Here is a 20,412-nt window from a genome sequence, read left to right as displayed (position 1 = left end):
GGGGACGAAAGAGGGAGAGGGAGCACCGAGCCCTGGCGAAGTGAGGGCAGAGAGAGGGGCGGGGTCATAGCGAGTAATTGGACCAATCCGACGCCGACCCCGAAGTCCGGGCCCTCAGAGTGCGGCCCAGCTGCGAGAGCGGCCGATAGTCCCTCGCCAATGGGAGCCCCAAAAGGGACGTGCAAGAGCAATCCCGGGGTTGGAGGTGGAGATGGGTATTCCTTGATTAATCCACTCCCCCATGCCCGCCGCAGTCGAAATGGGGAGGTCCAGGGAAGGGGCGTGCGTGCACCTGCCGCCTACCTGGAGGCCGCGGGCGCGGGGCTGGCACGGCGCGAAGTGGCGTAGGGCGTCCCTCTGCAGCTGGATCTGCACGTGGCGGGGCACCCGGGGCAGCTCTCCAGGGCGGAAGCGGCGCACGGCCGCCAGCTCCAGCCCCAACGCGTCGGCGAAACGCACTCTTTTGCGGGTATCGGGGCTGCGGCTGCGAGGCGCCCGGGCACCGCCGCCTCCGGCGGGTGCGGAGCGAGCCCGGCGGCCCCGACTCGGAATGTGCGCGCGCGATCTGGCCCCGGGGCGCGTCCCGCCCTCGCCTGGCTCCTCCTCCGGCTCCTCCTCGAGGCTGGGCCGCAGGCTGCGGTAGTAGGCGCGCTCAGTCAGCGCGGCGATGAAGCTCAGGTTGCGGGGGATGTCGGTGCGGGGGGGCCGCTCTCGAGACATGGCATCCCCCGCCCCGGCAGGGCCCGCCCGCAGCGCCGCCTCTCTGACCTCGCTCCCAATGGCCCACTCGCCTGCGTCCACGCAGAAGCCGCCGGCCCGCTTCAACCGCCCCTCGCAGTTGCGTACTCTTTGCTATCACCTCCAGGATCCTCCACCTCCCGTAGTTCTGCTTTGCCTTGATGACTACCTTTTCTTCCCTCTTGCTGTCAGCTTCCAGGATCTTAGACGATCACCTCCTGTCTCCTGCTAGCTGTCTGCTCTGAGCGTGCGTGCGCTCAGCAGCACACATCCTCGGGTCTCGCGGCCGTCGCGGCCCAGGCCCCCGCCCACAGCCCTCTGACAGGTGGCTCCCATCTGTCTTCGTTGCTGCACTAGGGGGCGGGGACTCCACCCTTTCCGTCCTGAGTGAGACCACTCTGCTCTTTTAAATTTTTTTTAACGACCTCAACCTTTATGGCATGGGATGAGTTAATGGAGGATGTAAAGAGTAACATTTCCTTTTCTTGCAGGGGAAGGTTCAAAACGCTCAGTGTGTGACTTTCTCTTCAGGGCTCACTATTATCTAAACTCTAGTTTACAGGTTTTGGTGAGGCGGGGGGTGCAAAGAAGGGAAGGTCATGAAAACTAGGCAGAATCCCAAATAAAAACTGAGATGCGGCCCACAAGGGTGGGTGGCCCATTGGAAAAAGTTCTGAACTAAAAGTCGTAGAAAGACAAAGCTTCTGGTCTCACTTCTGGTGCTACTTAGCGGTATAACCTTGAACAAGGCACAACATCTTTGTAACCTCAGTCTTCTCATCTGTAAAAAAATGGGTTCGAATTCTGATCTCTATCCTGACTAAGCCTTTTGAAGACAGAGGATGTGTCTGATAGTTCATCCCATAGTAGGCCTTTAAATTATCGAATGAATGAACACACCACACTCTTGGAGCTGGGACTATAGGGTTCTAGTTCCAGTGGGAGGTTCCAAGAAGGGCACAGGGCGGGTGTTTTTCTTCATTTTTTTCCTACTTTAGTGAAAAGAGCGTGTGAAGTTTTGTTTATTTTTTTTCTACTTCCCTACTGATCTTACATAGCACTTACAGTGTGCTAGATACGGTTGTAATAGTTTTACAAACATTAACTCATACAGTGCAGCCATCATAGGAGCAGGGAGTCTTATTATGGCTATTTTTACATATGAGAAAATTGATGGAGAGAGGGGCTAAGACTCTTGCCCAAAGCCACATAAGATAATAATTAGGGAGCTGGGATTAGAACCTCAGCAGTCCACCTCTGGAGTCCACTCTCTTATTTACTTGTTTATATAAGATTAAAACAGTTAATGGTAATAGTTAACATCTTCAGAGTATTGAAGTGGGGAGTCTTAGAATAGAAATGGAATCTCTAAATTTAAAACAGCAGGAGAGTTTAACTGTAACAAGTGACTAAGTTGGAAATACACAGGGAGACGTATACTACCTTATTATTGTAGAATTCATTCCTGTTTGCATTTTAACTTTAGTATTAACTATAGCAATACTATCAAGCCAGGACTGATTTTTAAAGTGATTCAGTTTTATTTTCTTATTTAATATGTATGTATATAACCCATGGAATATTCGTTTTATAGCTTACGGTATGAAATAATGTTACACTAATTTGTTTTACAGTCAAGCAGTTTAAAACTCTTCTTTGCTCTGGTAAAATATGTCATTAACGAAATAGATAATGTTCAAGGTTAGCCTATGTGGCGTGAAGTTTTCTGGTAAAAACTCTGTTGTCTTGTCTACTGTTGAGCTGCCATTCCTTGACTCTGTGGTGTTGGTCTGAGAAGATCCTTCAGGTACACAGCTTTGGACCTGATGTAATTTGTGTTGGTCCAGCACCTTGTTCTCCTGGCAGCTCAGACTGACATTGAACCTTTATTCCAAATCAGTCTTTGTTATCTTCAAACTGCAGTTATCTTTGTTATCTTCAACTGCAGTTATCTTCAAACTGGGCCTGCTCAATAACTGGCCAGAGGAGTTGAGTGATTCATTCAGTCAACATTTACTGAAGTTCTGTTAGGACTTGAGGACATAAAAGTGAATAAAATTCAGTTTCTGCTCTCACAGAGCTTACAAATAAATGGCGGGCAGACAGAAATATATTTGGACCTTGATACTTCAAAATATTTTTATTTCAGTTAAATGTCTTAGAAGAAATATTGCAGATGAAGAACTAGACTAGGTTATTCTCAAAAGAAGGCAGCGACCTTGCTGGTAGAAGCAGGAATGATCAGCCTAAGAGCAAAGAAGAAATGAGGATGGTTGAAAGGATACAGTCATGAAAGAGTGGAATAGGCTGTGCATTCAGAATTCAAAGGAAAACTGAGTTTGTGCTTATAAATGGCGCGGATTCAGTTTGGACTTGGAAATAGCATAACAACACTGAAAAACGGAAGCAAAAAGGCACCTCGAAGCAATACGGTGTTAAGACAAAGCTTTCAAGTCCCAATTAGATTGAGTCCGGCTTCTCAGTAAGTGGCTTGGAGCAAAACACTTAACCTCTCCAAGCTTCACTTATCCATCGAATGAGGATAGAACAACGTAAGGACTGGTGTGAGGGAAAAATATCCTGCATGTAAAAAAAGCACTTAGCACCTAAGACGTCTTCAAAAGATGTTAGTTGTTACTATTATTATTACAGAAAAGACTTTGCTTGTCCCGTGCCCATAGGGGCAGATGGGAACACCAAGGCTTGGACTGAAGGTAAAAGCAAAGGGAACCAGCAGGAAAGGAGAACTGGCTTACCTCTTTCTGGCCTTTGGTTGGAGATCCTTCCAAATGGAGCTGAAGGAAGTGACAGCTGCAAGAGCTGGTGGGCCTGTCAGAATGCCTGAGAGTGCCCTCCTGTGGATCAGCTGTGGGCAGACAGCTTCAAACCCTGGGAACTGCCCTGTGTAAATGTACTGCCATGTACGAGTATAAGTAATAAACATACAAATATGTGCATATATATATGTGTGTAATCTGAAGGGATAAATGTCAACCTTGATTGACACTGGCAACCTCCAGAAAGGGAGGAGAAATTGTGGGAGGGGCAGAGCAAGGGAGATGGAGGACTTGTATTTTTTTCTCTATACCTCTTTATTGTTTGACTTTTTCATAATGAGAATGAGCTCATGTATTAGCTAAAAAGAATTAAAAACAAAACCAACCTGATTACAAAAGAAGGAGAAAAGAAGATGAAAAGTTACCTGCAGCAACTGCTTGCTATCCAAGTCCTGGCTCCTTGGTGCCTGGCTAGAGCCCCAGCCCACGAAGGGACCGCTGGCTTAAAGGTCCTGGAGAAAGGAGGAAGTGAAATGTTTGGTGTTCAGGTTTTGCCTGCCAGTTCCACAGGACTAGTCACCTGGCAGACAGTTCCCACCAGTTTGGGAATTGCTCCTTTCCAGGCACCCACTCCAGGGTCGGAAAAGTTCAACAAGTGCGTGGAACGTCAGAGATCTTCTGCAAATGCTGAGTATGCTCCGAGGTTTCCTGAGGCCCAGCCAGTTTCTCTGGGCAGCCTCCAGGCTCAGGAGCCCGGCCTGGCCCTCGGCCCTGCTCTTCTTGGCCTCCTGCAGCCCTCTCTCTTCCTGACTTGTGGCCCTTCCCAAGCTTGCGTCCCAGCCCCGCCCCTCTCTCTGGACGCATCTCTGGGCCCCATCATCACCCGGCGCCGGGCCCTCCCTCCCACCCCCCCTTTCTCCTCCCTCCTTCCTTCCCTCCCTTCCTCCCTCTCTCCCTCCCTCCCAGCTCCTGCACCAGGAAACAGCCCGGATCCCGGCAGCGGCCTGACCCGTGAGATCCCTAACCTGGCTGGCAGGCGGGGTTGGAGACAGGCTGAGGGTGGGGGTGAGGGAGGAGCTGGGCCTTTGGGCTGCTCTGGGGGGAGCCTGGAGTAGAGATGGTGTCGGCAGGAAGCCCTTGGCCCTGGGTTTCCCGGGAGGACAGTCATTAAACATGGATTCGGCCACACAGCTGGTAGAGCGATGGGGGCTGGGGCCCTGTCCTAGGAGCTGCAACCCCAGCCCTTCTCAGCCTAGACCCTGATCCCTGGCCTTCTCCACCTAGCTCTGATGTCGTCCTCCCCTTCCCAGGGCTCCACGCTGGCCAGGAGGATGAAAGGCCCCAGCTGGGGGCTCCTTGCCACCAGCGCTGGGTCCTAAGAGCTGCCATCCAGGCTGGGTGAGTGTTCCCTTCCTTCTCTGTCCCAGGCAACCCTTTGCCTCTCCCACCTTTCCCTTCAGCCCCTGTCTCTTCCCCCATCTTGTGCCTTTGCCAGCATCTTCACATCTTACCTCTGGGGAGGTCCTCAGCCTCTTCTCTAGCCAAAAGGTGTGTAGTGTGGAGAAGAGGTTTGTAGGGGTGTCATAGAGCTGGTGTTATTATGGAAAGAATCTAAAATATTTTTAAAATAAAATTGACTTGTTTATATTTAACTTGGCTTATTACAAAGTTAATGGCCAGCCCCTCCTGCTCTGGCCCCTCACCACGACCTAATTTCCTTGTTCTTGCCTCTCCCTGCCCAGTGGTCTCTGAGCATTTCCTGCCACCTCCCTCCCTGTCCCACTGGGTTCGCCAAACCTGAAAGGCCCCATTCTGGGTCTCCAACCATATATTCATTCCAGTCTTTCATCCTTGACTGTTACAGCCGCCCGGATGGCGACCCCAGCCTCAGCCCCAGACACACGGGCTCTAGTGGCAGACTTTGTAGGCTATAAGCTGAGGCAGAAGGGTTATGTTTGTGGAGCTGGGCCCGGGGAGGGCCCAGCAGCTGATCCGCTGCACCAAGCCATGCGGGCAGCTGGAGATGAGTTCGAGACCCGCTTCCGTCGCACCTTCTCTGATCTGGCGGCTCAGCTGCATGTGACCCCGGGCTCAGCTCAGCAACGCTTCACCCAGGTCTCTGACGAACTCTTCCAAGGGGGTCCCAACTGGGGCCGCCTTGTGGCCTTCTTTGTCTTTGGAGCTGCTCTGTGTGCTGAGAGTGTCAACAAGGAGATGGAGCCACTTGTGGGACAAGTACAGGAGTGGATGGTGGCCTACCTGGAGACGCGGCTAGCTGACTGGATCCACAGCAGTGGGGGCTGGGTAAGAAACTTCTCAATTGTGGCTCTGCCTATCCACCTGTAAAGCGGAGGGGGGGTAAGGGGGGTGGCCCTGGCTGGAGGCTGGGGCCCCGCTGTGCTGGGAATGAGGCCTGGGGGCTGCTGAGTCTCCCTATTTGGGTGGAATCACATGCCCTCCCCTGGGCATCATGTTGGGCTCTGCACTCCAGGGCTGCCATGCAGTCATCACTGGATGGGCTCATGGTCCAAAGCAGAGGACAGAATACACAGTACTCAGGGGAGTGCCTGCAGGGAAATGGCATCCAGTCGTCAGGAACATTTTACACCTGAGTACGTGTCGCATGGGGACAGGAATCGGATGGGTGGTGGTCAGGCAAGCCTTGGCAAATGACACCTGTTCTGAGCAGACTTTTTGGCCAAGGAAAGTCTGGGAGTCACTTGAGGCAGGGAGGGCAGATGAGCCAGTCACTCATGGGGGACTGCAAGCAGTGGAGCTTTGGCTGGAGAGGAGCTGGGTGTGGGGTAGTGCTGGCAGTGGATGGAACTGGAACTCTTCCTCTCCTCTTTTCTCCACTCTTTCCTCTCCTGATATCCCTTTCTCCTTCTTTCTCTCCTACTTCCCTTCTCTCCCACAGGCGGAGTTCACAGCTCTATACGGGGACGGGGCCCTGGAGGAGGCGCGGCGTCTGCGGGAGGGGAACTGGGCGTCAGTGAGGACAGTGCTGACGGGGGCCGTGGCACTGGGGGCCCTGGTAACCGTAGGGGCCTTTTTTGCTAGCAAGTGAAGAAGTCCAGGGCCGGTGGGGCTTTGTGTGGCTGGGGGACAGGAGAGCAGGAACAGAACAGAGAAATGCCCTGGAAAGAAGTGGGGTGACTAGATAGGCATGACACGGGGATGGGAGTGGGCAGGGTAGTGTGTGAGGGAGCTGAGTGTGCCAGGCAGATGGTAGGAAGAGTGATCTGGAGATCTTGGGGAATGTATCTGGCAAGTCAGGAGGCCAGGAGGTGGAGTCATCCTGGGGTTGGGGGAAGGTGGAGGGGGGGGGGTCAGGCCTGTAGGTGGAGGCACGGGCATCTGGAACTGGAGCTTGGCTTGCAGCCTGAGGAAGGTGGGCTTGCAGGAGGGGCTGGCGTCTCCATTGGATGAATGGGACTTGGGGAAAACACAGAAGGCACATCCCTTGGAATGGAAGCTCGGTTTCTCAGGTGATAGGGAGAGGTGGCTGTGACAGTGGGCTGCTTGGACACGCGTGTGCATGTGCACGCGTGCTCATGTGCATGCTGGGCTGCTTGTCTAATCTGGTGGCAGTGGGATACATCAGGAGAAAACATTCCCTCTTGCAGTGGCAAGAACAAGGGGCAGTTCTCTTCCCCCCTCCCGCCCCCCCCCCTTTGTCCTGGTGCCTCAAGGCTGAGGGAGAAACACTGTATCCAGACTAGGGCTTTGGGCACTTCTCTGCAGAAAGTGGTTAGCAGGGCTTTGGAGAGAAAAGCAGTTCTGTAGCTGGCCTTGTTCCTTCACGGTCCCCTTTCCATGTGCATCACGCACGTGCTGCTGCCTCCTGGGCTCTGACAGAAAGGCAGGGCTGCGGAGCCTGCAGTGGGTAGAGGCTTTGGTAGGGGGACCTGCCTGCCGCCCTCCTCTCCCACTGGGGCACACTGGTGCCTAAAGTGTTCCCTATCTCTGGGACCTTTTATACCCAAACTGAAACTCTAAATTGGGGCTCTAATTAGTTTTCCTTTTGAGTGTGTGACATAAATGCTGATCTAGAATACATTCTGGGTCCTGCACTGTGTCTCAGTGAGACTGTAGATGCCTTGAGAGGAACATTCCAGCTCTGAACCCCATGGGTGTGAGGGTGACGTGTGCTCTGTGACCTGTTCTGTGTGGTGGGCTTTGGCGCTGCTTTATCAAGGGCCAGGTGTGTGGGTTCTAGAGTACGTGCCATGATCTGGAAGCATTTATATTTTCTTTGGAGCCACGCTGTTTGCATGGGTGTTACGTGTCTGTACCTCAGAGTCTGAGGATGTTAATTTGAGAGCTCACAGTCCTCTAGAACAGATTCAGATGATAGCTTTTTCTTTTGAGAAGGAAATGATTTCACTCCAGATGCATGCCCTGAGCCAGACCTCACTGCTGCACTTTCCAAGGTGCTAAAATTGCTGCTCTCCAATGCTTACTCCTTCAGACACAGTGCTCTAGAACCCTGCCCTTGATCCTGAGCACTGATCAGCTTAGCTTGACCATGGTTCACTCTTCTTGGAGATTTTCACTTGGTCCCAGAAGGTGGCAACATAGTTGTACTCACTAGAATGTGGGACCAAAATTGGCCTCAGGTGTTTAGCCCAGACTTTTGCTTTTTAGAGAGGGCTGCACTTTTTAATGGTATTTATGGGGGAGGTGGTAGGCTGCATGTGCCACTTGGTCTGTTGTGAGTATGCTGGTACCAGAAACTCAGAGCTGCTCTGTGGCACGCAGTTGGGGTGGGGGGTCTCTGACTTGCTCAGGACAAACTAGGCCAGTGGTTTTCAAACTGCCTGGCAGAGCCCCGAAGTTTCCTAGGGGTTGCCTCAGGAGTCCTTCGGGGAGATGAAGGTGGGGGAGGTGAGCAGGCTGGGCTACTTGCCCTCAAACAGAACAGCTCCCCTTGTAGCTGTCTTACATATCGGGGTTCAGGGTAAGATTTTATTTGCATTAAGGGGTTTGCTGCTGAAAAAAAGTTGGAAAACCACTGACTAGACCATCAGCTCCTATTGGAGCCTGTGCTCCCCCAGGTTTGGGGCAGACTCATCACCCTACCCTCTACCACAGGACGCCTATCCCTGTTGCTCTTTTCGGGGGGCCTTTAGCAAACGGGCAGCAGGGCCCATGGTTACCAAAATGCCCTGCTTTGAGGCCTTCACACCAGGGTGAAAGGAGAGGCTGTTTTCTGAAAGTATAAAGGGCATGGTCTGGATTCCCAGAAGCATAGCTTGGATGGGACCACAGTGGGCTGTTTTGAACTATCCTTCCCTTCTTAGCTAGAGGGGCAACGGAAACCCCAGAGACTCTTCTGTCAGGGAAAAGTAGAGACTGTCTTCTAGAGCCATATAGTTCCTTGGGATTAGCTCTTGGCCAGGAAGGCTGAGTATGGCTCCCAATTTTTAAATCTATTTCATTTTTTTAAATAAGGGAAATAAATCTAATTGTCATTTTCAGAGATTAACTAGGTGGAGAGGGTGTTTCTTGCTCTCCAGAGCCCAAAGGGACAAATAAGGACTTGCTTAGGCCAAGGAAGGAACAGAAGTAGGGCAGCTGGGTCCTGCGATTATTAATCCCATCCCCCACTTATTCTAGGGCATACACTATTTTACTTTTTTAAATCATAAAACGGCGGGAGAACAGATTTGGTTAGTTTAGAAGAAAAGAAAAAGCTCTATAAATATAAATATATATTCCTGTATTTTTATTTAATAATTTATAAATACCAAGTTCATTTGACTTTTATTTTTGTGTAATATGTAATGGTCGTATTAAAAAATAAATAAAGCCCAGAAGTTTAATGAGAAGGACTGAGCAGGGTTTGTGACTTCTACACTGTATAGAGCCTGGGGTCAGGACATTTCTTGATCCAATCATCTCTTCATGACCTTGTTAAGGGCAAGAATTAGAGTAACAGAGATTTTGGAAAGTGTTGAGACAAAAAAAAATGTAAAAAAGAAAATCAGAGTTGTTCCCCTATCCCCCACCCCGGTCAAATGCGCAAAGCCAAGAACTCCATCTGTGCCAGCCCAAGCCTTAAGAGGGTGTGTGTATACTTTGGGATGGCCACAAACAAAAAACAAAAGAAAACCTACTAAAAATCTTTGTGTGATGGTAATCAAATCCCCAGTTGTGGTTCAACCTCTAATCAGGAGTGTGTGATAATGAGCATTTCTCTTTCCACAATACCCTGCTGTCTACTTCAGACTTAAAAAAAAAGTCTGGCAAAAACAGAGCCCCTCCTTCCTTTTCTGGTCCCAAGACATCTGGTTTCAAGAAATTTAATGCAAATTTCTAAGTTGGATGGAAACTACAGGAGTTTCTCAGCCCATCTCGCTGTACTTCGGGTCTAGGATATCAAAATCATGTCTGACAGAGATAGTGATCCTAATTTTAATTTACAAAAAGGAAATTCTAGTCTTTCTATAATCCAGTGCAATAAAATGTTTGGGTTTGTGTTAAATTGTAGGAGAAGTATACTGCTTATAGGAATCCAGTGTTGCATTTCCATTCTCTCTCTAGAACAATCCACAGGGCAAGCCATATTAAAATCTGAGAGTAGCTTGATGAACATGGCACTAGGGAAAAGGGAATTAGATGCTCTTAATAGTTGATATCATCAGGCTTTGATAGTGCATTTATGTCTCCACTACAATGTGATTGATTTAATGATTGATTGATTTACATTTGCCTAGTTCCAATAAGCATTTGAGACATCTTACTAGAATACACAAAAGACAAAACAATATGAAAATACAGATTTTTAAAGTAGGGGTAAAGGGAAAATTGAAAATATTACAATAAAATGAAAGCAAAAGGAAAATTAATGCACAGAAATGCATTCTATAAGCAGTTTTCCCAAATACTAAAGCTAGGTTGTGAATTCAGCTCTGAGCTTCTTGGCAGCTAAAACAAATTGGAAAACTTAATGAGATTCACATTCCTCTTAGGATTTATAAAAGCCTATCAGTTCCCAAGATAGGCAAAAAGTTTTGTAGCTCTTCCAAGAAGACACTGAGTAATAGAGGACACCACCCTCTATAACAGCTGGCAGCAAATATGATGTTGAGTTTTGCACCGTTGTTTCTTATAGAAACACCAAATGAGGATTTATTTAGTAGGTCCTACCCTTGTTTTATCGAGCTCATCACAATTTAGCCCAAATAGCTCTATGATGCTCTAGTTTAATATAGGGCTAATTTCAGACTATATAAATGGACAGATGGATTGTTTATCCTTCAGACAGTTTTCTGTGAATGTTATTTCTCCACATGGTACTTTTCATAAAAGTTAAGCAACATTTAGTTACAATTTTTAGCCAATGGATGGATTAGAAATACTATTTTTACTTGAGGTCAGATTCTTTGAAAACTTTAAAAGCTGCCTTAAATGTGCATACAGGCGAGATATAAATAAATTAACAACATTTTAAATCAACCAGAAAACATAATGTAGTGGAATGCTTTATAGTTCTTCATTCAATCATTCATTCATGCAGCAAACATTCAAGCATCTTCTGTGTGCTAAGCGCACAGTTCTAGACATTGAGATAGGAAATGAACAAACAGCACAAATTTCTGCTTTCACGATACTTATATTCTAGTAAGAGAAAAAAACAAAAACTAAATAAATTTCACAGTATTCATTAACATTTCGTGTTAGGTGACAAATGCTGTGAAGAAAAATGATTTTATTAGGGTGGGACTGGAAGGTGTGTGTGTATGTGTAGATTTCAATGTTAAATAGAGTGGTCAGGGAAGGCCTCATTTCTAAGGTGACTTTTGAGTAAAGTCATGAAAAAAATGAATTGGAAAAATATTTTTATTGATATTGAAAGGTGTTTCTGTATCTTATTGGGTGAAAAATAGGTTAGAAAAGAATATGTACAGTATGATCCCATTAAATACATACATACATACATACATACATACATATTTTGTGTGCATGCACGCCTTTATATGTAATTGTGTATTGAAAATGTCAGAAATGTTATATACCAAAATATCATTAGTGATTATCTCTGGGTGGTGGATTTTATGGGTAATTTTATTTTGTTCTTTTTGTTTTCAGTATTTTCTCATTTCTTGGTAAGGGACACATTTCTGTTGCAGTATATTAAAACAAGTTTTTCAAGTACAAAGTTTTTAAACCGTCAACCAAGCAGAATGGAAATTAAGCAGCCCAACTGCTCCTTCTCATTTAAATAGCCACCCCACTTCCATACCTTGGCAGACCTAGGGTGTTAACGTAGGTGGGGCCAGACTTTGATTAGAAAAGATTTGGAGTCTGCTCCAAAAGAGAGGTAAGTAAATGATCAAGGCTCTAAAGTTCTGTTATCAATACTGTCCAATAGACATATGATGCAAGCCACATATGTAGTTTTACATTTTCCAGCCTCATTAAAAAAGCAAAAAGAAACAGGTGAAACTAATTTTAATAATATTTCATTTAACCCCGTATATAAAAACTATTATAATTTCATCCTGTAATTAATATTAAACAAATTATTTTACAATCCCTTTTACACACTAAATCTTTGAAATTTGGTGTATATTTGACCCTTCCAGCACATCTCAGTTTGGACTACTAATGTTTAAAGTACTCAGTAGTCATGTGTGACTAGTCACTACCATATTAAACAATATAGTTCTAGATTATAGAGAATGATTGTAGCTGGTAAAAATTTCAAAGTGGGAGTTGAAAATAGGCATAAAACTACCAAGAAACCAAATGTTTATGTTAAGTGAGAAAACTTGTCCCTTCTGGACAGAACTGGAGATGCCCTCATCCATTTTTACTGATTTAATTCTCCTTTGTTCAACTCCACTGCCACTCTCTTTTATTAACACATTTTTCCTTCTTCTAGGACACAACATCACTGAGTTTAACTTTCCCCAAAACTCCATGGCCCCCTATTATAACAAATGAATCTCACATTATTACATCCTAATTTTTTAAAAAATTCATTCTCAGAGGGAAACCTATCTTTTTGATGTTCTCTATGCAATAATAACATGCAAAATATTAAATCATATTATTAGAGAAGAGCATTCCTTCAGTTAACATTTATTTATTGCACACACAGTGATAAGCAATGGGAATACAAATATCAGTAAGACGGTGTCCATGCCTTTTACAGTTTTTAGTTTAATAGGGAATTACCTTTACAAGTCATCATTCAAATATCTTTTTAAATGTGTGTGTTTGTAAAAGTAATTCTGCTTATTAGAATAACTTTGGAAGTCAGTATTTTTTTAATTTTAAATAAATATATGATATTGTGGGGAAATCATAGAACATAGAAAATTATAAAGAAGATCAGTCATAATCCTACTACTCAGAGAGAACCACTATTAACATTTTGGCATACTTTTTCCCATATTTTATCTGTGCTTATATTTTATGATCATACTGTATATATAATTTTTTATACTTCAAACAGTCCTGCTTAGCATTATTGCAAGCATTTTTCCTTGTCGTTAAAAATGTTTTGAAGGCATAATAACTTTATAAAATTACATCTATGTTTGTACAATAATTTTCCTGAAAGTGCCCACTTGAACATTCGAGTTGTTTACATTTTTTCACTTTGATGAACATCTTTATTCTTAAATGTTTTCCCAGTTTTTAGATTATTTCTTTAGAATAGATTATAAGAAATACAATTATTGGGTTAAGAATTTCAACATTTTAAAACTTTTGGTACACACTGCCAAAGAAAAGACTCTACTGGTTCCTGTTCCTTTTAATCCCCAATGCCCAAGTTTGTTTGTTTGTTTTTTTAAGTAAGTTAGTTTTAATCTACTTTATATACAGTTTTACATCCTACTTCTTTGAATGAACAAAAATTATTTTTTCATGTTATCACACTGTGTGCAAATCTTTTCATAGGTGCATAATAATCTTTGGATGTAATTATAGTTTGCCTAAACATTTGTCTATTGTTGGAACTTAGTTTTTTTCTCAATTTCAATATCATACATAATGTAATCTTTGTGTATTAAAGCAGACCTTACAGTAATTTTGATCTGAGCTTTGAAAGCTGACTTTGAATTCCCTGCTCACTTATAATTAGTTCCATGACTTGGGTGAGTTACTTCACTCTTTCCTCATCCCTAAAAAAGGTTATGGTTGTTGTAAGAATTCAATGAGATGATAAGGAACCTAGGATAGTGCCTATTACAAAATCAAGTGCTCAACAAAATTAGGATTCAAGGCCTAAAAAACAAAAAATCCTATTACCCTTAATTGGCTTCCTTAGATTAAATTAGGTACCAATAAAATATCTATATCTTAATCAGATTAGGATCAGTAGAAAAGATTTTTTTTTCTTCCAGTGAACTGACAATCTTTTAGAGTTTATCTTCGGTGTTCAACTTAGTTCTCCCAGACCACTGAAGCTGAGATGGCTGATGAAGTAATTTTCAATGAAACTTGAAGCAACTGTGACTGCTCCAAGTTCCCCTGTTCTTGAGGTAAGGATTCGTGAGAAAAAGTGAGTGTGAGGGGAAGAGTGGGGTATACTGAGAAGGTTTTGACTTTTGGTTTTGCTAATAGGGATTTCCTCTACTCTAAATCCCCCTACTCTAGCCATGAACATCTTGTGGGGGTTGTTTAACTATTTGGTTGGGCTCGTGTTAACCTGGCTCTCAAGCTGTAGCTTGGTCTGGCTACAAATATCCTTCTTGGAGACTTAGCGCCGCCGTTCCTTCCTTTTTAATAAATACATAGGATCACTGCTAAAATATGGCAACTCTGCTTTCCAGGACTAGGTCTCTGGTATCTCAGAATGCAACGGTGTAGTGGGAACCTGACCTGGGAAATTCCTCTGGGGTCTGAAGGAAGGTTTTGGGGGCTGGGAAAGTTATGAAGATGAAGGGTGGTACCCAGGTATCCGATCAATGCATCCTTCAGTCAACAAGCATAATCGGACACCTACCATCTGCTAGGCATATTGCCCCAAGGAGGAGATGCAACTATAATTAGAAGCCAGCGTCATCTCCAAGCTCTCACAATCTAGTTAGGAAACGTAGCACGACGAAATGATTACCGGTACAGTGGAGGTAGGCCCACTTGTCATGGGAGAGCAAGGGAGGCTAGTGGAAGGCTCCTCTGGAGAGGTGATGGTGGGGTTTGCAGTGGTCTTGTAGAAGAGGGACTGCATGTAGAGGCACTGACTTGGGTGCAGGTACACCCCCTGGAAAGAGGAGTGTGGAAATAACATTTAGGAAGTAGCCTAGTCCTGCGGTCTCTAATGCCACAGTAGGGAGTTTTGAGATTACTTGGACAGCGAAGGGGAGCCAGCTCAGTCTGGGCGTGGTGCCGATTGGAGGTGGCACTAGAAGCTGAGAGACCCATTAGGGGGTTGCAGCAAAGCAGTCCAAGAGATGGAACAGGCTGAAACTGGGGCATGTGCAGAGGGCTTGGAAAACATGCCTCTGCAGAGAACGGACAGGACTCGTGCATAGCAGTTCTGGAGTGAGGATTCCTCTAGTTTCAGAGACCTGGTGGATGGTGGTGCCAATAACCTGGATGGGAAAAGTAAGCTCCTTCCTGGGGAGCTCTGTTCAGTACTACCCTCCATTTCCAACAAGATATTATACAATTTATTGGTGCTTTCCTGGTCAGGACGCCAGTTTCTAGAAACCGCCGCATGTTTCTGGCCTCTACCTTCCAACGGCTCACTAGTTGGCAGCCAATCGTATCAAGATGGCGGCCCCCTAATGACTAGTCATGTGACCTCGGGTTCCCTTGCTGTAAGCCCGGCAAGTCCGTTCGAGGCAAGGTTCACCTGTCACAAAAACGTGTCAGTCCTTCAAATCTCGCGAGCCAATCGACATCGAGACGGCCACTGCGGCGAGGCAAGCGGAAGATTGGTCCTTTCCACTCGCCTTGCCAGCGGCCAATCATGGAGCGTCATATATTTCGCGGACCCGCCAGTAGGCGGGAGAAGCAGGAATGTCGTCATAGCGTGGCGGTATTGTTACCTAAGGACTTGAGAGGAAGTGGGAGCGTGTGTTGATTGACAGACTGATTTCCCCTACCGGGATTTGAGAGTTTGGCGTAATATCCCGCCTTAGAGGTGGGGTCTTATTTGATTGCCAAGTAATATTCCCCAATGGAGTCCTAGCTCGTGGTGACGGGCAGGCCGCTTGACTAATGAGTCCTCGGCGTGGCCGGCGCCCCTCTCCAATCGCTGGGCGGCGGGCCCCAGTCTGAGCGGCGATGGCGGCGGCGGCGGCGGCGGCGACAGCGGCAGCGGGGGCTGCGGGCGGTCGGGGCTCCGGGCCGGGGCGGCGACGCCATCTTGTGCCCGGGGCCGGTGGGGAGGCCGGGGAGGGGGCCCCAGGGGGCGCAGGGGACTACGGGAACGGCCTGGAGTCTGAGGAACTGGAGCCTGGGGAGTTGCTGCTGGAGCCGGAGCCCGAGCCCGAGCCCGAAGAGGAGCCTCCCCGGCCCCGCGCCCCCCCGGGAGCTCCGGGCCCTGGGCCTGGCTCGGGAGCCCCCGGCAGCCAGGAGGAGGAGGAGGAGCCGGGACTGGTGGAGAGTGACCCGGGGGACGGCGCCATTGAGGACCCGGTGAGGGAAGGAGGGCGAGTGAACTGGCCGGCGGGATCACGGGAGGCCCAGAGCTACTAGCGGGAGGCGGGTGGGGGTGGGGTGGGGTGGGCGGAGAATAACGTGGCTGGGGCCGGGCCGGCGACGGATCCTCGACCGCCAGAAGAGGCCCGACTGGGTTGATTCGGGCGTCATGGGTACCTAGTGTTGTTCTAGAGAAGGTAGCGTGCTTTTCTCATCATGACCCTCGCGTGGGGCGAGGGAAATGGCTGAGCATGGCTGGGGCAGCAGACCGAGAGCAGGGCAGAGCCCCTGCGTTGGTTCCTCTTAAGCTCTTCTCCGTATCTTCCCCACTCATTGTAGGAGCTGGAAGCGATTAAAGCGCGAGTCAGGGAGATGGAGGAAGAAGCTGAAAAGCTAAAGGAGCTACAGAACGAGGTGGAGAAGCAGATGAATATGAGTCCACCTCCAGGCAATGGTGAGTAACTGTCGGTTACACGCAGAGCCGAGGTCCTCGGATTGGAAGGGCTGTGGGAGCACGGGTTACGTGGGATTAGATGCTGGGGACCGTGGAGCTGCTTGTCCGAGCAATTACTGGTCAGGAACCGCGGTCATAGTCCATTGTGTGTTCCTCTGACCTTTATGAGACAGAAGCTATGTTTTTGTGATGATTGACTTGTGCCTCCCTTTGTCCTTGTTACAAATGTGTTTCTCTTTGTTCTTAGTTACTTCTATCTTTTGTGGAGGTTGCCAGCTGGCATTTGACCTTCAAGTCTGATAGTTCTTTCTTAAGTTGGAGAGACTTTAGTTTGGAGTCCTAAGAGAAACTGCTCAGCTTCAGGGGCTTCCCCTTTAATTTACAAATGTCAAATCCCACATAATTTTGTTCATTTTTCAAAGCGTTTCAACCAAGGCTATTCAGGAGAGACTTAATTTGGGGGTTGGAGCAGATTCCTGTACTGTTTTCTTTGATTTTAAGAATGTATTAATCTGTTTCTTAATTTGTCAAATATTTAGTGAGCATCTACTATGTACTAGACACTATTCTAGGTAATGGGTTCAGCAAAGAGAAGACAAAAATCTTTGTGTTCGCTAGAGGTGGTGGTGGTGGCCTATATTGGTCAAGCAGAAAACAAGTGTTTTTTGTTTGTTTGTTTTTCTTCAAAGCTGGCCCAGTGATTATGTCTATTGAGGAGAAGATGGAGGCTGATGCCCGTTCCATCTATGTTGGCAATGTATGTACTAGGGCCCTGGTTGAGGTTGGGGGAAGCTCTTGTTTGGGGGAGTTATTTAATAGTCTTGAAAGGAACATTTCCAGGATAGTTGGTGGATTTAGGGAGTGGAGAGAGGGTTGGGAGGAGGTAAAAGGTAATGGCAATCAGCAGAGGCTCGGTGTTGGAAAGAAAAGAGAGTAGTTCCTTCGAGTCAGATTTCATGTGCCTTACTGTATATGGATGCCCAGCCCAAAGGCTGGCAAGGTACCTGTTGAGACAGGAGTTTGTCCAGTACCTGTTTAATGTACCTGCCCCCACCCCACAGGTGGACTATGGTGCAACAGCAGAAGAGCTAGAAGCACACTTTCATGGCTGTGGCTCAGTCAACCGTGTTACCATACTCTGTGACAAATTTAGTGGCCATCCCAAAGGGTAAGTATGAAAGTAAGTTGAGATCGTTTTAACCACAGTTCAAAAAGGAATTGTGTTTTATATTGAGCACTAAATTAACTTGCTGTTAAAACAAGTGGTCTTTGTCTTTTAAGATATGGCATTAATGTTGGTATATATTGGGTTGCACATAAATGCCTTCAGAGGCCAGACAGAAAACAGATGAAAGCTACTTAATCTTAGCTCCAAAAGACGCGTTAGAGCCGATTGTCCGGCTAGGTCTTATTTTCGGGGAAACACGGTAGGTAAGGGCCTGCTTCTGTTTGGCCCCAGCTGGTTCTGCCATATGGAGATCGGGCCCTGTGTGTCCTGTTGTATCATTTTCCAAGAGTAACTGGAAATTTTGATTAAAATCTTCCATTTAAAAAGTTTTTGACCAGTAAGTAACAATGTGAATCCCTTGTACCCAAACAAAGCCTGCCTGCATGTTGGATTTGGTCTCTGAGCTGCTCTTTGCAACCTCAGATAGCTGAAGTGATAATTCCTCTTTGCAGGTTTGCATACATAGAGTTCTCAGACAAAGAGTCCGTGAGGACTTCCCTGGCCTTAGATGAGTCCCTGTTTAGAGGAAGACAAATCAAGGTAAGCCCCGTGCTCAGTGCTGCTCTGGTTCTGTGCTGTAAGGTCTCGAGGCTGACTCGGAGGCTCTCTGTTGGACCTCCCTCCCTCTCAGGTGATCCCGAAACGAACCAACAGACCAGGCATCAGCACAACAGACCGGGGTTTCCCAAGAGCGCGATACCGGGCCCGGACCACCAACTACAACAGTTCCCGCTCTCGATTCTACAGTGGTTTCAACAGCAGGCCCCGGGGTCGCGTCTACAGGTCAGGATAGATGGGCTGCTCCTCTCCCCCGCCTCCCATGAGCCCTGTATGCTTCCTTCTTTCCTGATCTGAGGAACCTCCCTCCCTTACCCTCCCCTCAGCCTGCAGGAAGGTAGTTGCAGGCCGGGCCAGGAGGCCAGTCTCATCATCTTTTTCTGGAACAGGAATTGGTGATAAGGGCTGGATCTCTCCACTTTGTTCGGAGAGATGCTTTTTCCCCCTGCCTTTTTCCTTGAGAGTTGGTGGCAGTGACAATGTTTACACAGAAGGCGGGGAAGAGCAGGGCCTCAGAGCAGTCAGTGAAAGCACTGCTTGGACGTTTGCTATTTTTCCTAGAATTAGGGAGGTGTTGAAGCTTAAATGTCTCTTGGCGGAATACCAGAGGCCAGTTGCTCCTCCTCAACAGCTATGTAGGAGGATATTGCGATATTTATTCTTCAACTGAGTCAGTCTTTCTCAAGGTTAATTTTCTTACTGGGCCCACGTTACTTTGCTTTACTTCTGTCTGTTCATTTAAATAGATAAGATAGACATGTAGTAGACCTGGGCTTTTCATAATACTTACCTGTCTGCTCCCAGGAGTTAGCGAGGATCTGTTGGTGAAGGCCTAGGGTTTAAGAGCTGTGGAGAATTAAAAACTGGATACACAATGAGCCCTTTTTCTTGCCCCTGTGTCTCAGATGCACTTCTCTATTGCCACTGTTTGGAGAAGTATTCTGTCAATCCCCCCTCCCATTTGCCAGCTGTGTCATTATTTCTGGGATTGTGGGGTCATTTTTAGGACACTTGGAAACTTCTTTCCCCCCTTCCCTTCACAGTAACTGGGGCAAGGGCCCACGGGGAGGGGCTTGACTGAACTATCTAGTGATGATGTTAACACCTAACTCTCCTTCTTTCTTCCAGGGGCCGGGCTAGAGCGACTTCATGGTATTCCCCTTACTAAAAAAAGTGTGTATTAGGAGGAGAGAGAGGAAAAAAAGAGGAAAGAAGGAAAAAAAAAAAAGAATTAAAAAAAAAAAAAGAAAAACAGAAGATGACCTTGATGGAAAAAAAATATTAAAAAAAAAAAAAAGATATACTGTGGAAGGGGGGAGAATCCCATAACTAACTGCTGAGGAGGGACCTGCTCTGGGGAGTAGGGGAAGGCCCAGGGAGTGGGGCAGGGGGCTGCTCATTCATTCTGGGGATTCTCCATGGACACGTGTCAACTGCGCAAGCTGCTCCCCTTGTTTCCCTGTCCCCACTTCACCCCCTTGGGGGCTGCTCAAGGGTAGGTGGGCATGGGTGGTAGGGGTTTTTTTTTACCCAGGGCTCTGGAAGGACACCAAACTGTTCTGCTTGTTACCTTCCCTCCATCTTCTCCCTAACTTTCACAGTCCCTGCCTGCCTGCTCCTGTCCTGCCAGGTCTACCACCCTCCCCACCCCTCTTTTCCGCCTCCCTGCCCCTGCAGATTGCCTGGTGATCTGTTTTGTTTCCTTTTGTGTTTCTTTTTCTGTTTTGAGTGTCTTTCTTTGCAGGTTTCTGTAGCCGGAAGATCTCCGTTCCGCTCCCAGCGGCTCCAGTGTAAATTCCCCTTCCCCTTGGGGAAATGCACTACTTTGTTTTGGGGGGATTTGGGGGCGTTTTTTGTTTTTCAGTTTTTTTGTTTTGTTTTTTTCCTTTGCCTTTTTTTCCCTTTTATTTGGAGGGAATGGGAGGAAGTGGGAACAGGGAGGTGGGAGGTGGATTTTGTTTATTTTTTTAGCTCATTTCCAGGGGGTGGGAGTTTTTTTTAATATGTGTCATGAATAAAGTTGTTTTTGAAAATAAAAATTGTTTGGCCTT

The 20,412-nt window shown here is 46.9% G+C and overlaps 3 protein-coding genes across 8 annotated transcripts in view; 2 read left to right on the top strand and 1 right to left on the bottom strand.

Annotated features, from left to right (window-relative positions):
- PPP1R3E (protein phosphatase 1 regulatory subunit 3E) overlaps positions 1-5,353 on the bottom strand; it is a 20,515-nt gene extending 15,162 nt beyond the window's left edge. For 3 of the 6 annotated variants that reach the window (XR_013993440.1, XR_013993441.1, XM_081049694.1), the window contains exon 1: positions 304-4,358. Coding sequence is in view for 4 of the 6 variants with exons in the window: in XM_081049694.1 (XP_080905820.1) it covers positions 304-720 (417 nt within the window). In the remaining 2 variants the exon portion in view is untranslated. Of the gene's footprint in view, positions 1-303; positions 4,359-5,026 lie in introns of those variants that run through there. The other 3 variants (XM_081049697.1, XM_081049695.1, XM_081049696.1) reach the window with 3 other exon arrangements.
- On the top strand, positions 4,423-9,346 carry BCL2L2 (BCL2 like 2). Its single transcript, XM_081049699.1, has 4 exons — positions 4,423-4,526; positions 4,826-4,913; positions 5,380-5,819; positions 6,433-9,346. Exons 3-4 carry the CDS (start codon positions 5,388-5,390, stop codon positions 6,580-6,582), a joined length of 582 nt encoding a protein of 193 aa, XP_080905825.1. The 5' UTR covers positions 4,423-4,526; positions 4,826-4,913; positions 5,380-5,387; the 3' UTR covers positions 6,583-9,346.
- Positions 6,605-20,412, top strand: LOC308498182 (polyadenylate-binding protein 2). The gene is made up of 7 exons (XM_081049693.1): positions 6,605-16,118; positions 16,461-16,575; positions 17,265-17,332; positions 17,637-17,743; positions 18,256-18,343; positions 18,435-18,586; positions 19,490-20,412. Exons 1-7 carry the CDS (start codon positions 15,765-15,767, stop codon positions 19,527-19,529), a joined length of 924 nt encoding a protein of 307 aa, XP_080905819.1. The 5' UTR covers positions 6,605-15,764; the 3' UTR covers positions 19,530-20,412.

The sequence above is a fragment of the Rhinolophus hipposideros genome (assembly GCF_964194185.1).
Source record: "Rhinolophus hipposideros genome assembly, chromosome: 5".
Classification (NCBI taxonomy): domain Eukaryota; kingdom Metazoa; phylum Chordata; class Mammalia; order Chiroptera; family Rhinolophidae; genus Rhinolophus; species Rhinolophus hipposideros.
This window is presented reverse-complemented; position numbering and strand designations above follow the sequence as displayed.